The 14,181-nt window shown below is 40.3% G+C and overlaps 1 protein-coding gene across 1 annotated transcript in view; it reads right to left on the bottom strand.

Annotated features, from left to right (window-relative positions):
* Positions 1-14,181, bottom strand: part of col21a1 (collagen, type XXI, alpha 1) — a gene marked incomplete at its 5' end in the record, with an annotated part of 33,904 nt that overhangs the window by 19,390 nt on the left and 333 nt on the right. Inside the window, 11 exons of the mRNA XM_083696391.1 lie at positions 54-107; positions 302-355; positions 455-508; positions 3,325-3,387; positions 4,382-4,465; positions 6,055-6,063; positions 7,317-7,394; positions 10,292-10,465; positions 10,896-11,124; positions 11,242-11,410; positions 13,561-14,121. Coding sequence (XP_083552517.1) covers positions 54-107; positions 302-355; positions 455-508; positions 3,325-3,387; positions 4,382-4,465; positions 6,055-6,063; positions 7,317-7,394; positions 10,292-10,465; positions 10,896-11,124; positions 11,242-11,410; positions 13,561-14,121 — 1,529 coding nt within the window. The remainder of the gene's footprint in view (positions 1-53; positions 108-301; positions 356-454; positions 509-3,324; positions 3,388-4,381; positions 4,466-6,054; positions 6,064-7,316; positions 7,395-10,291; positions 10,466-10,895; positions 11,125-11,241; positions 11,411-13,560; positions 14,122-14,181) is intronic.

Genomic DNA, 14,181 nt, shown 5'->3' with positions numbered 1-14,181 from the left:
GTAAAATGTTGATATTATATATGGATTTAATGAAACTAGCAACATTCTGCTACCTTTTCACCTGCTTGGCCAGGTGGTCCAGACAATCCTGGCACCCCCCTTTCACCCTGAAAAGAAAAGAGATTGTATATACTGGATGGTGTGAGTTTGATAAGAGATATCACAGATTATTAAAAAAGTGCTAAAAGAAATAGGAGTAGGGTTACTATAACTTTTTAGTTAATAATTATATTGTTGCTAAAGTTATCAATATTGATCATGTTTCAAAAGTCAAACTAGTGCCCTTTTTTGACCTTCCTACCGAATCACCAGGCCTTCCTTGTTCTCCCTTGTACCCAACGGCCCCACGAAGCCCCTGGCAGAGAGAACATGACAGAGAGCTCCATTTATTTGACATAAAAACTAATCAGCAGTTTGAAGGTACAATAATATGATTTTAGACTGTAACTGATACCTCTGTTCCGGGTGGACCTGCTGGCCCAGGATTTCCTCTAATGCCAGGGATACCCTACAATTTCAGAGGAGATATGAAGAGTAATGAGTTATTTGTTTAGTGGAACGTCCCTCGGGATGATCCATATTAATAAGCTGGGTGTTGAATATGTCATGGGTATACAGTAAAAGTCATGTTAGTAATGATGAGCAGACTATGCTCTAGTCCAACTATGGAACAGGCCAACCAAGAATTCCATGAGGACGAGACCTTGCACCCAGCTTTGACTTGCAAGTTGTTATCCTCAAAAGGCCAATCAATGTAATCAGACATTAGACAACTTAGGCGTACTCGCTCTCCAATTCATATTCATACATGGCCATTAATGAGGCTGAATCCATCTTTTCCTTTCAAATACATTTAGATGGCTCTAGACTTATAAGATGAAGACTGATGAGTGCCAAGCACACTTCATAAATATATGACAAGAGAGCACATGAAACAGATTAAATAATTAGTGCTTATGGTTCTGCTTTACAGCTGTGATGGAAAACCTAAGCCTAGCTCCAGATATGAATTACAACATAGGTACTGTATCTATCTATCATTCACAACCAATAGCCATAATAGCTACTTGCAGAATTTCAGTTATCCGATTTTTACATCACAAACTGACAAATGAACCTCCAACATAAGAAAAATCGAATCATAAGAAAAATAGTTTGTGGAAAAATATCTCTCCAGAATCTATGCCTGTACATGGATCCTTGCCCTTTGTGTTGTGAGAAACGATAGTCTCTATTACATATTATCTTGTAAGTTTGTATCACATTTCTTCAATTTAATGATAGTGTGCTGACAAATTCATCAGGAAAACTTTGAAGGCCGTATAGAGAATTATTATATACATGTGCTCAATTATATTTTACAACCAATAACCACTTAGACATTCTCTGGGCAAGCAAAGATTCTCAGTTTCTACAAACATATGCAATGAAACAGCCCCCATACTTGGAATGACACCAAATGTAATCTGTCCTATCTTCACGGGGGAGATGACATTTACTGTAGAGCTTTCATTGTTACATAGTATTTGCACTGAAACCATATCTTCCCTCTGATTACCCAGATCTTTTGATACAAGGGATGACTTCACTATTGTGAAAGGCGTATTCTCGCATTCTCAGTTTACGGCACTTTGGAAAACATGTTGTCCTGTTATGGATTGCCAATATCTAAAGGCCACAACATGAGAACAAAGAATTCATTTCGCATGACCTTAAACATCAGAATCAAATGCAAAGAACTTGAACTCCCCACATAGACCACACTATTTCCAACCATATTACAATGCATCTAATGGAAAAAGTAATAAAAATATGAGTTAAAAATGTCATCAGAACAATGAGTGCCACAATGAAGCAAACAATGAACAAAGCAAAGACATAAAAGTAAAATAATGGTTTGTTTGTCTTTGATATACAGTATCTGAGGCAGAACAAATTTAATTACTATTTGCAAGAATAATAATTATATCATCCCTAACAACCATCGTGGAATCACAGCTTCCAGGTTCAAAGTAGTGTTGAAGTAAGTTACTGGTTAGACTGGAGATATGCAAGACTAGAGTGAAGCAGACCATGATATCCCAACATTGAATACATAAAGTTGTAGTTATAAATACACTGTTGAAACTCCAGTTTTGAGACACATTAATCAAACAAACAATTAGTAAATGTGGCATCCAGGTGTTTTCCTCTTTCATACTGTAACTTAATTACCCTGTCCCTATGCGTGAGTCACTTTCCTCCCTCATGCTGTTTCAGTGAAATCTGACACATTCTAAAGAATAAAGCCAAGAGAGCCCTTACTATTGTAAATCAGTTTACTGCTCCTACAACATTACTTACTATTGTAAATCAGTTTACTGCTCCTACAACATTTACCGGTATTCTGTTTCAGTCCCCCGCAAGTTAGCCTACAATGTACAATATAGCATTTTCTTGGACACATGCATCCAAAAACAGTTGTTTCTTTGACCTTCCTTTCCTCAAAAGGTCTTTATCATGCTTTCATCAGACTGTACTAAGGAATTATCTTCACAAACACCAACAGACATAATTGTTCAATCAAACCCATTTACCATTAATCATTCATCATTCTTCTTGTGCTGAAAGAATGTACAATGCTTATCAGTTGAAGTACATGCCACATGACTCCAATTACTCACATCCACTGAGTTTACGTCCTGCAGATCTAAGTTAGAAAGTGTGGCAACAAAGATTGATTTATGCACAATCTAGTCTAGATATATCTACATACATATCTCTATTATGCAACCAAACTTTCCTGCAAATCATGAAATATAAATGGTCTCCATCTGGCCCTCCTCATGTGCCCAGTTATCACACCATCAGGAGTAATAACGTTTCTCTACTGCCACCCAGTAAGGAGCTACAGCTTTTAGTTTTAAGTACTGTTGCCAGTTACTTAACACTTACATTTAAACCATTTCCCCTTGCCTTTTGAATGTGTAAATGTCCTGGAATCCCTGAAAGGGCAATCATTTCAGAGAAAGGCTGCCATTAGCACCAGTCTGCCATGTACCTCTCCAGAATGTGGTCTCTAGCTACTCATGCACATTTTCTTGACATCATTCAACAGAACTGAATGGTACAAATGCCCATCAGCAATATGTGCTGTGCAGGAGCAAGTAATACATCCATCAATGATACAGTATATAAAAATCAGTTTTTCTGAAGTTTGGGATCATTTCACTGATCATAATCTGCAGTTGTCACATTAATTACATACAGTAGTTGAGGAGCTGTGGGTGTGCTGAGAGGGTGGATGTGATGTTATGTTTGTATATTAAACTACGTAGTACTCACAGGCTTACCATCAGCACCAACAAGACCAGGTTGACCAGGGTCACCAATGTTTCCTTGTTCACCCTAAAAGAGATCCGAGCAAGTTATTGATACAGTATGGCAATGTTATTTTACCAATCTAACCAATGCAAGTGCCCTACTCAGAAACTGTCTAACTATTGAATATTACATGTGGTAAAGCATTGTTATAAAATGTCTTTCTTGTTTCTTGTATCTTTCTGGATAGATTGGAACAGTAATGCCATTTACCTTCCTTTTGGTGACACTTAACTTTACAGTCCCCTGTAACACTGCGTAGTTACATAGTAAATAACATATGTTCTAGTGGTAATAGGGCTGTAAAATAAAGTGATAGTCTTCTTTTGAATCAAGGCTTTCCCTTACTAAATGAGAATAAAATCTGCACTTAATTCCGGGTCCATGTCCCTCAGCAGGGCATGTTCAGCTAGTTTACTTAATAAAAGATGCCCTTGACATTCCTCAGTAATATATCAGTTTAAAAGGTCCATCTGCAAACCAGGCATGCTTGCAGCATTTTGGATCTATCATTAAACCCATTAAAAGCAATCTCCTGCTGGAAAACAGGGTTCGTACCCATGCATGGTTTTGACCTTATAAACACAAACATGCCTGTAACCTTGTGAGGTTTTATGTCATAAAGAAAGTTGTTGCTGAGGTAAAATTGCTTAGAGGTACTTGTGAAAAGTTATATGACTTAACATGTTATTTAGCTCTTGATCCGTGTACAATAGAATGGGTGACACAACATTGTATTTTGTTCCCTGTTATAGTACATTTCATTTTCATAGAGGGACCTTTTTAATATCAGTGCCAGTCTGTTTCTAATTTTAGCTAACTTGTAAGTCTCTTGCCTAACAGCCTGGAATTATTGTGTCTCATAAGAAGATGGCGGGATGGGTCTCGTCCTGATTTAACCTTCACAACCAAAATCCAATCACATGCACTGTTATCACCATCAAGTTGAAAACTGTTAACTACTTGCTAATAACCATTATTCTCAAATGTTATGTTTTGACAACTCTACTGTGTGACTGACCTTCATGCCAGCAAGGCCAGGAGGTCCAGGAGGACAAGCACAGGGTTCTGGAGTGGGGTCAATGTCACTAGGGCCATTGGAGCACTGTAACAAACAAAAACACACCTTTAGATAACCCTACTACAAGTTTTCTGGTGAGCCACACTCTCGCCATATGACCCATGGAGGACTGACTCTATTAATCAATGTGTGATCCCTGCTAGCAGCCATTTCACAGCCAAGAGGATGCATTCCACACTAGTCTTCTAATAACAGCCCATTATCACTCATTCATTTGGCAGTGCTCACAGCCCAATAGCACTGACACAGCAGACACTCACAGCAAAATAGTAGTCTGGTGGGAAGCTTTGGAGCATGTACATTGTAGACATTATCTTAGATTTACTTCTAGAGACAAAATGTTTACATAGAGAAACAAATAGAAACTTGGCTGCACACTCATCTAAACTTACTCTATTTAACATTATGATAGATAGATTTAACTTTTACCATACCATATTTATGAATCAACAGTAAACCACAGTAAAAACATACTTTTGACTAGAATTGCAAAGTATGGGTATATTCCCAGTACATCTCAAAACTTTCCTAGAAATGTTTGGAACATTGGTAATTTACCGGAATTTTGGTACAAAATGATTAACCCATTAAGAAAAGTTCCTCAGCAAGTTACAGAGGAAGTGCAATAATAATAGTTATTCTTTTTGTTTATTTATTTGAATATTTTTTGCTTTGAAGTCTCCAGTAGGCTGTGTAGAAAATCCTAATTGAATGTATTTTTAAATTGTATGTAGACCCTGAGGCAATACAATGTGCAGAGGGTTAAAATAACTTTTTCAAGGCACTATGAGATGTGAACTTACAAAAAATATATCAAACTTTCCTGAATATATCCTGTGTCAAGAGACGAGATGAGATGGTTTTGGAATGACGTTTGATTGATTTTAGCCATACTATTACTTAAAACTTTTTTTCTTGTAAAGATTTTCTCACAAAGATACTACCATGTAGGTTGTCACTTCATATCCATTTTCTGGGGTGCTTTGGCTAGCTAGCTAGCAAACAAGCCGATATTGGCCGCATATTTCTCTGCAACAAAATGTTCTGTACAATCTGCGTGTAATCAAACACAAGATGGGCACATATTGTAGATAAGGAATAAACAAAATGCATTATACCTCTGCAGAGTAATATTATTAAAAGTCCAGTAGGTGTGTAGATTTGAGCATTAAAATTGTGTTATGGCCATGATAAATCGGTAGCGATAAAGGAATGAGATCACATGTTAAAGAACATTCAGAAGAGCTCTGTTCTGGTCCTAAAATCTGGTGTAGAGGGAGCAGGCTCTGGCCTATAAGTACCTATTTTATGTTTTGTTTCTTACAAGGATATGCACATGGTTGGTGCTATTAGAAAACATAGCATAAGTAAGTTTTAACATTTACAACACGCAAATCTATATGCTGCTACCTATAAGAACAACTTCCAAAGAATTTCAAGTTCCCATAGATTTCCGAAATTAACAGTAAATTACCATGGTTTGGGAAACTTTCAGATACTTACAACTACTTTTGACTCTACAAAAGATCATAAAATGAAATACAGGCTTACCTCTGGCGTTGTAAATTAAACTAGGGGTTTAGCAAAGCAAAGCCATCAGCCAAAATACATACCTCTCCATCCTGGAAATAAAGGAGCAAAATTATGTCATATTGTAGAAGCGTCTGGCAAAATGGAATCATAAGATAATCGACCAATCCATCAAGACAACAACACTGGGATAATTTATACTAAATTAAGCATTACAAGACATGCAGAGAGAGACCGAGAGAGAGAACTTTTGGCATGCAGCTGTGTGTTTCAGGGCCTCTCTCTCTCTCTTGCTCTCTCTCTGTCCCCCAACTGATACCCAGCAATCACATATTGTCAACATTGGTCTGGCACTATTTGTTAGTAGTGAGAGCAATAGCCAAGCCAACAGCATTTGGCCACTGCTTCACAAACATGATCCATTACAGTGATGCAGTTAAAGGTACTCTACAACAGCACAATAAGCAGGCTGAATTAAAACACAAGTGATATGGTACATGTCAGAATCTATCTAGAATAAAACAAGGGGAATGTAAGGGTCGGGGGGGGGGGGGGGGGGGTCATATTCTTGGGACCATATGTACACTGCAGTGCAAATCTGAAAAACAAGACAGAACAAGTGACATACAGTGCCTTTGGAAAGTATTCAGACCCCTGCACTTTTTCCACATTTTGTTGTGTTATAGACTCAATTTAAAATGGATTAAATTAAAATAATTTGCCATCAATCCACACACAATAGCCAAGAATGACAAAGCAAAAACAGGTTTTTTGAAATTTCAGAAAATTTATTAAAATTGAAATACAGAAATACCTCATGTACATAAGTATTCAGACCCTTTGCAATGACAGCTAAAATGCAAACATGTCATCAACAAATCACTCAATAAGTTGAATTGAGTCCATCTTAATGCAAGGATAATAGTTCATGTAATTTTGGAATTAATATCTTAATTGTTTTTATAGGGTCTCTGATTTGCATAGGAATCAATTACACTGTGTTGATTAGGATGCCACTACCAACTCAGCAAATTTCATAATGGATGGACTCAATTAAACTTATTGAGTGACTTGTTGACGACATGTTTGCATTTGAGCTAATGCATTTGAGTGTCATAACAAAGTGTCTGAATACTTATGTAAATGAGGTATTTCTGTATTTCAATTCCTAAAGACCTGTTTTTGCTTTGTCATTATGGGGCATTGAGTGTGGATTGATGGCAAAAAAAGTAAAGGGGTCTGAATACTCCGATGCTACTGTATGTGACATATGTGTGAGGTTGAGTTTGGTTTCACATTGGTGGATTAATAACAAGGCCAGACCCACGCAGGTGTTTGTACTCACAATGCCAGGTATTTCACATGCAGTTTCACGGTTGTTCTGCTCAGGATCACAGTAGATCCGCAGTTTCTGAATCTCAAACTGTTCAAAACAAGAGATGAGGAAATGATAGTAAGAAATCAATATCAACTTAATCAATTTCTGTTTCAGACGTCTCAGTTCGACCCCTCACTATGAGACACGCACTCTTGTGTACCTTTCGCTGAAGACCCCTATTCAACAAAGCCTTGCACAGGCCGGTGATGCTTGCAAGTGATAGCCCTGCCCAAATAAAGGAATGCTGCAAGCACGCTATTTCATCCTTTCCACTCATCACTCGCTGACTGTCCGAAGCAAGTTACTTGAACAGTTGCCAAGATTTTCACCTTGTGAGCACCTGTTAACATGAGACGGTCTCCAGCTAGCCTGTTGTTGAACCCTTGCTAGCTCAACGATAATTCCTCAAGTTGGCGAGCACTTGGACGGACAGCTAACTAAGTGACCAGTTGTCGCTGGACAGCTGAGCCCTTGGCTAGCTTCGACAAGCTAATTTTCTCTCACCTTGTGTGGGAGATATTAGCGCACTGTTTGCAGAAGGGTTGGCTAGCTTGTGTTCGTAGTCCAAGGACTTGTGAAACAAACAGAGGGTCCCTAGTGTAAGCTTCGACTAACCATTGGGACGGTTGGCTAGCTAGCACGTTGGTCGTCATTACGACCCTGTCCATAATTAATGAAATTATTCATTACACATTGAATCACATTCTGTGTTGGTACATGTGCTGCACCTTTGAGCTGATTTGGTAACAATATGGATAGGTTTTTGTAATTCAATAGCAACAGTTTCAGTCTATTCTGATGCAGTCTTGCATGGGATTTTAATTATGTACAAATAGCCCAGATAAATAGGCGGATAAGGTTTCCAACTGGATGCAGTCCGCAGAGCCTCCTCTGGTCTCAAAATTGAGCTCCCCGATGCCCTGCCATCACCCAAGAGGTGAAATTGATGGAGCTCTGCCACATCACAGACCATGTGACCCGCACCATGAAGGCCACAGCACAGGGGAAGGTAGGGGCCTCTCTGTGGTAGGCTGCCCGGTCTGCAGCCTATACGCCCCAGGCCAAGGACTGGTCTGGCACCGACCAGTGACCTCAGCCAAAATACCCTCCACGGCCTTCCCCCTCCCCCCGCCTTGCCAGATAGGCCCCTCCCTGGACCGGGAAGCGGAGCCAGAAGTGTGGCACCTAATGCCAGCAGGTGCGGGGACCTGGGGGACCTGTGGGGTCACAGACTCCCCAACACCTGACCCCAGCTGGGATGTGGACTAACGGTGTACACAAGCACACCAGGTGGCACTGCTCAGCCCTCTTATGCCCAATGACTCTGGGTCTGTACCTACACCTGCACATTTTCCCTGGTGCACGGGCCAGTGGTAGTCCTGTAATAAAAATACAAAAACTCCCTATAGGGGTCACGTCTCTTGTGCTCCCAGTTGCAGGACTGCAGGCTCCACCTGTGCCTCTTCAGGTGCGTGTTGGCTCCCTGTCACTTCATTCAGAGCAGTGGTGTCTGCTCAGTCATCCCCTGGGTACACTGCACACTGTCACAGGTCTACTGCCTTTGCAGGGGTGGTGCAATTAGTTGAAACCCAGGCCCTCCAGGAGGAAATACCCTCTCTGTTGGAGAGCTTCCCACACCACAGTCAGACACACAGCATTGAATGGGTGTCTGCAGGTGTTTCGCCCAGCTATAGGTGTATCTTAACCTGCATGCCTGTGGCTCTTGGGTCTAATGACTTAATCGATTGTGGTCATTCAGTTTGGCCTCCTCCACATGTGAGACTCCCAACGGGGATGCCCTCACTCCACCAGGATCCGTCTTGCCATCTGCAACAACTAGTGCTCATCCTCACACATCTGGCAACACTTGCGTAGTGGAGAGTCTTGTTCCCCTGAGTCTGAGGTTCCCCCATGGGGAGTTCTCAAGTAACAGGTTGTGATGACAATTACATCCTCATTGGTGTACGTCAATCGCTGAGGAGGAACACGCTCTCTCCACTGTCGATGACACTGAGGTTGTAGAGCAACATTGGCCGTCCCTTCTGTGCCAGAAGAGCTGAACACAGGAGTGGACTTACTATCACGGGGAGGACCCCTTCTATGGGAATGGCGACTACACCCGCTGGTCGTCCAAGAGGTTCGGAGACTGCAGATCTGTTCACATCACGAGAATACGAGCTATGTCCGTTATTCCTGGTGATCACACTGCTAGGTGTAGACACTCTCACCCACCAGTGGCCGTGGAAACAAGTGATGCTGCCAGTTGGGCTTCTCTCCTCTTAACTTCTGGATTTGCAGCCTGGACGTGACTCTGCCCTCTGTGGCACACTCCATCCTTAACTCAGGGTTGGAGACTGCGTGTTGTAGACAAGGGTACATTTTTGTATCGGTACAGGTTTCAAGCAGTTTGGACCAGGCAATCGGGGCGTTTTGCAGGGTCACATATTGAGGGGTCGAACCGAGTCGACTGAAAGAGAACTGAAGATTACAAATGTAACCCAGGTTCCCTGAGGAAAATTAATATCTGGGCTATCACTTGCAAGCGTCACTGTCTCATCTCATCTCCTTCAGAGAACCTGGGTTACATTTGTAACATTTAGTTTTCATTGGTGATCCGAAAACAGTCAATCTTAAATAACTCTCTTGTCTTGCTCACAGTTCCCCTAATTTATTTATTTATTTCCACAATGTCATCTTAACCTCTGCCCTCCTCTTGAGAACAAAACTGCTGTTACAAATCTTATACCATACAGTATAATATGCTTTGTAGGCTAATGATCGGACATCAGTAAGGGTCAACATGTGTATTGTAGCAACTGGTCTAACCAGTGATGATAACACAACTGTTATCCAATGAAAAGCACATTTTCTTCATGTAGTTGAAAAATAGCTAATCACACAATTTATTGTAAAAAATAACTGTTGTCTCTTGATAAACTTACTGGTACAGTTGTTTCTTTGCTGACATACTTTCCAACTTGGGTCCTGCCATTAATGAAGATACCAACAGGAGGTTCCAAAGCCAAGGTTTCAATTTCCAAGTCATCAACATAAAGGGTAACATCCTGCTCAGTGACCAGGAGTCGCAGCTGGTGCCATTTTTCATCAAATAGTTTCTAGTTTTCAACAAACAGAAATAGAAATGGTCAAATGTTATGATGGGTTAGCAAGTGAAGAGTTTATAATTCTGGAATGATAAAACATTGGCATAACTTTTGGGAACTTCAGATCCACAACGCGGAGGAAAAGCATTCAGTTCCAGTACATCTTTTCATCCAATCACTAATCCATATGGTGGTTAGAATGTAAGGAATTCAAGACACTAAGCTCAGGCATGTAAAATACATTGTAAAGTAGACCTAGCACATGGCCAATAGGAAAAAATAAGTTGATATCAAATAGCCGACAAGTGACTGCTCTAACCCCCCCACCCCCCGCCACACGCACGCACGCACGCACGCACGCACGCACGCACGCACACCTATTCCATACTGTATCTCTGTTTTGGTGCTATTGTGGCCAAAGGTAGGTATTATGTATCATTACCCTTGCTGGTGGCGATGTGAACACCACCGTCTGAGTACCACTTGGTGTTATGCTGGTTGTGGTGAACGTGATTGTTCTGTCGAATCCATTTAGTGAGACTGCCATCTGTGGTTTTTCGTCATGGGTCTGTACCCTCCACAGATCCCATTCCTCCATGGTGACAGATCCCTTGTACTTCAGCGTGGACACAAAGACATAGGACGGGGGGAGACCGTCTGGAAACAAGGCCCTATGGGCCAAATAGAAAACAATATTGGTTAATAATCACAAAAATCTGTACAAAAACACAAAAATCTGAGGGATTGGTAAAGATAGACATGGTAAATATAACATGTTTTAAGCTTACCTTGTGCTTTCGCTCAAGTCAACACGAGGTGTCACCTGATAGGCTTTAGTGCCATAGAAAGACCCTTGGGTCTTTTTGGTCTTTTTGGCCAAGTCCAGATGCAACAAAATATCAAAGCCTTTCACTTCGACATTGTCATCAACTGGGATTTTTGTTGGACAAACAGTCTCTGCAATGAATCAGAAATAGAAGTTGAAATTAATTTTAAAGAAAAACGACAAGGTAGAAGTTTACGCTTTATATGGAACAAAGTATTAATACTAGTAAAAGTAGTATCATTATACTTTTCATAACATAATACTTCTCTCTATACCACACCTGATTTATTTGCTGTTCTACACCTTTGAATACAACTAGATGTTTTGTCAATGGCAGATCATTATAAATAGCAAACCCCTTGCTTAGGTTGGTCAACATGGTTACAAAGAGTTACATTCCTGGAGTGCAAGAATTTATTTCATTTGGCATTAAAACTGAAGTATGAAAACATCTGTCGTAAGAGACATTGGCATGGAACACTGGACATTTTGCAAATACTGTATGTAGTCTGTCTAAGTAACATCAATCCCTCCCATTGGTTGAAACCAGACAGAAATTTACTATCAAACCCAAAATGTGATTACTTATTATTATTATTATTATTATTACTTATCTCAATCATTTCATTCAGTGTTCATTTAAAAGTGTTTGTTGGAGTTATGTATCTATTGTTTTATGTGATTCTATGTTGTTTACTTTACAAGTCCTCTTGGATTTTGCTGAGTAATATACCATTAGGACATAACATTGCTTTGGAAAATATCTGTTTTGCCTCTCAACAAGGCTATAATCATCCAGTTTGTATTATTGTTATATTGTATTATTGTTATATTGCCTGCAAGGACTCACTGCCAAAAGCCATGCACATTCCCCTCAGTTTTACAAAGATGTGGTATCAAACTCCATGAAATTATTATTATTCATTGGTCCAAGAAAATACCAAAGCCTCATTAGCCATGTTTACTCAGAGGCATGTCCAGGTAATTTAACGGTAATTTAACGTTACTGTTGTCTGTGTAAACTGACCTGGGGAAGGGCATATTCCTAAATATTTTACCTGTGGCAGACTTAGTCATGATCCCGGTAAAAAGCCGATCCGCATTTGCATTGAATTCCACTGTCCTGTGCCCCCCTCAGGTTTGCTCATTTGTATTTGCATTGAATTCCACCCCTCCCTGATGCTACCCAACCCTCCCCTCCCACTTTACCTGTATTTCACTGATGTGTGCAAACAGGGTGACCCAGGTAAATCACAGTAAATCAAGGCCTGTGTTAAGTGGGGTCAGACAAAAAATACTGCAAAAACGTTTCAGGCATTTTACTGTTATCTCTGTGGGAATAGGGCTATTGGTTGTTGAACCTATTGCCCTATGGCTCTATTTCACCCTGGAGCAGTGATATAACATCATATTGCTGTGACAGTTCGGCTATTCATGTCCTCACAGTAAACAACTTGATAAGACATAGATGTCTAAACTAGGGCTGTACAGATTAATCTGTTAATCAAACAGATTAATCAATTCATCCTTTAGTTGACTTAACTAATTTTAGAAGTTAAGCTAGAGTGAGTGACATGTAGCCAAGTAAACAAGAGTGATGTATCAAGGAAGCTCGGTTCAAGCAACACAAACAACAGACAATTATTACTTTTGCAACTTGTAAAGCACCCTATTACTACCCCACTCATTGTTTGAGCACCACTTTGGGTTTCTTGTCTAATGTTTACAACATATCCGACCACCTAAATTGCAAGGTGAAAAATACAAAAAAAATGTAAACACACCACATTAGATTAATCAACTAATAGGGAAGGATTATCAACCAATTGTTTTAATTGACTAACAGCCCTAAACAGTTCCTGTCTCTGAAGAGGTGGAATGAGCAACCACTTTAAACCTTTTGGGTTGTGAAATATTCCAGTGCACTGATATTGCTGCATGTACAGTATCTCTAGGGAAGTCAATAATAAACATAATTTTCCAATTGATATACACATGAGTACATTACTTTTGAGGCACAAAACCAATATTACAGTTAGGTGGAAAGCTCACCCGCTTCTCTAAAGGGCAGATGATTACCAGTCAAAGGGCAGTATAGTCACTATAGTTTGAGTAACACTCAAAGTTAGTGCCATAAAACAACATTGTGGTATGTAAAGTTGAACTGTATCTGTTAAAGATAATTGTCATGTATTAGGCCTACAGTAATCCAAGTCAGATATAAAAACATATGCAATATGTCCATTTTCATGAGCCATTTTGTCATAACAAAAATGCCTACCTTCACACAACTTCTGCCTAATGACTTCACCGATCTTGGAGATAGCTTTGTAGTCCTCAACGTAGAACACGTAGGTAGAAGACGGCTTGTTTGCGATTGCCTTCAACTCAGCCTCTTCCGTCTCTGACCCCACACCGATGGCGAAGAGGATAATTCCTTTTCTCCTCGCTGCTTCCGCTGCTGCCAACACCTCATCCTGAGACTTCCCATCGGTTAGAACCACAGCGATTCTCGCAATGCCCTTTGGGCCACGTTCAGAGAGGGAAAACAGTTTGTCGCTGGCAAACTTTATGGCCGTTCCTGTCCTTGTGTTTCCTCCCATATACTCAATGGATTCCATGGCTTTGATGAGATCCTTGCTAGAGAAGTGCTTCCCTAGTGGTATCTGTAAGAATGGATGATCACTGTACTGGACCACTCCCACCTGCGTGAACTTCTGCCCGATGTTAAAACTTGTAGTGATGTTGACCAGCCATCGCTTGACTATTTCAAAATTGACATCAGCTACACTCCATGAGCCATCCAGAATAAAAACCAAATCGCTTGGAGCAGTTCTACAGCCTGCAAGAGAGAGATGGTAGAATGAGTGGTGTTACACTGGGCTTTAAGATGTGATGTAGT

Source organism: Argentina silus (genome assembly GCF_951799395.1).
Source record: "Argentina silus genome assembly, chromosome: X".
In the NCBI taxonomy this organism is placed as follows: Eukaryota; Metazoa; Chordata; class Actinopteri; order Argentiniformes; family Argentinidae; genus Argentina; species Argentina silus.
Note: the sequence above shows the minus strand (reverse complement) of the source record. Positions and strands in the feature narration are given on the sequence as shown.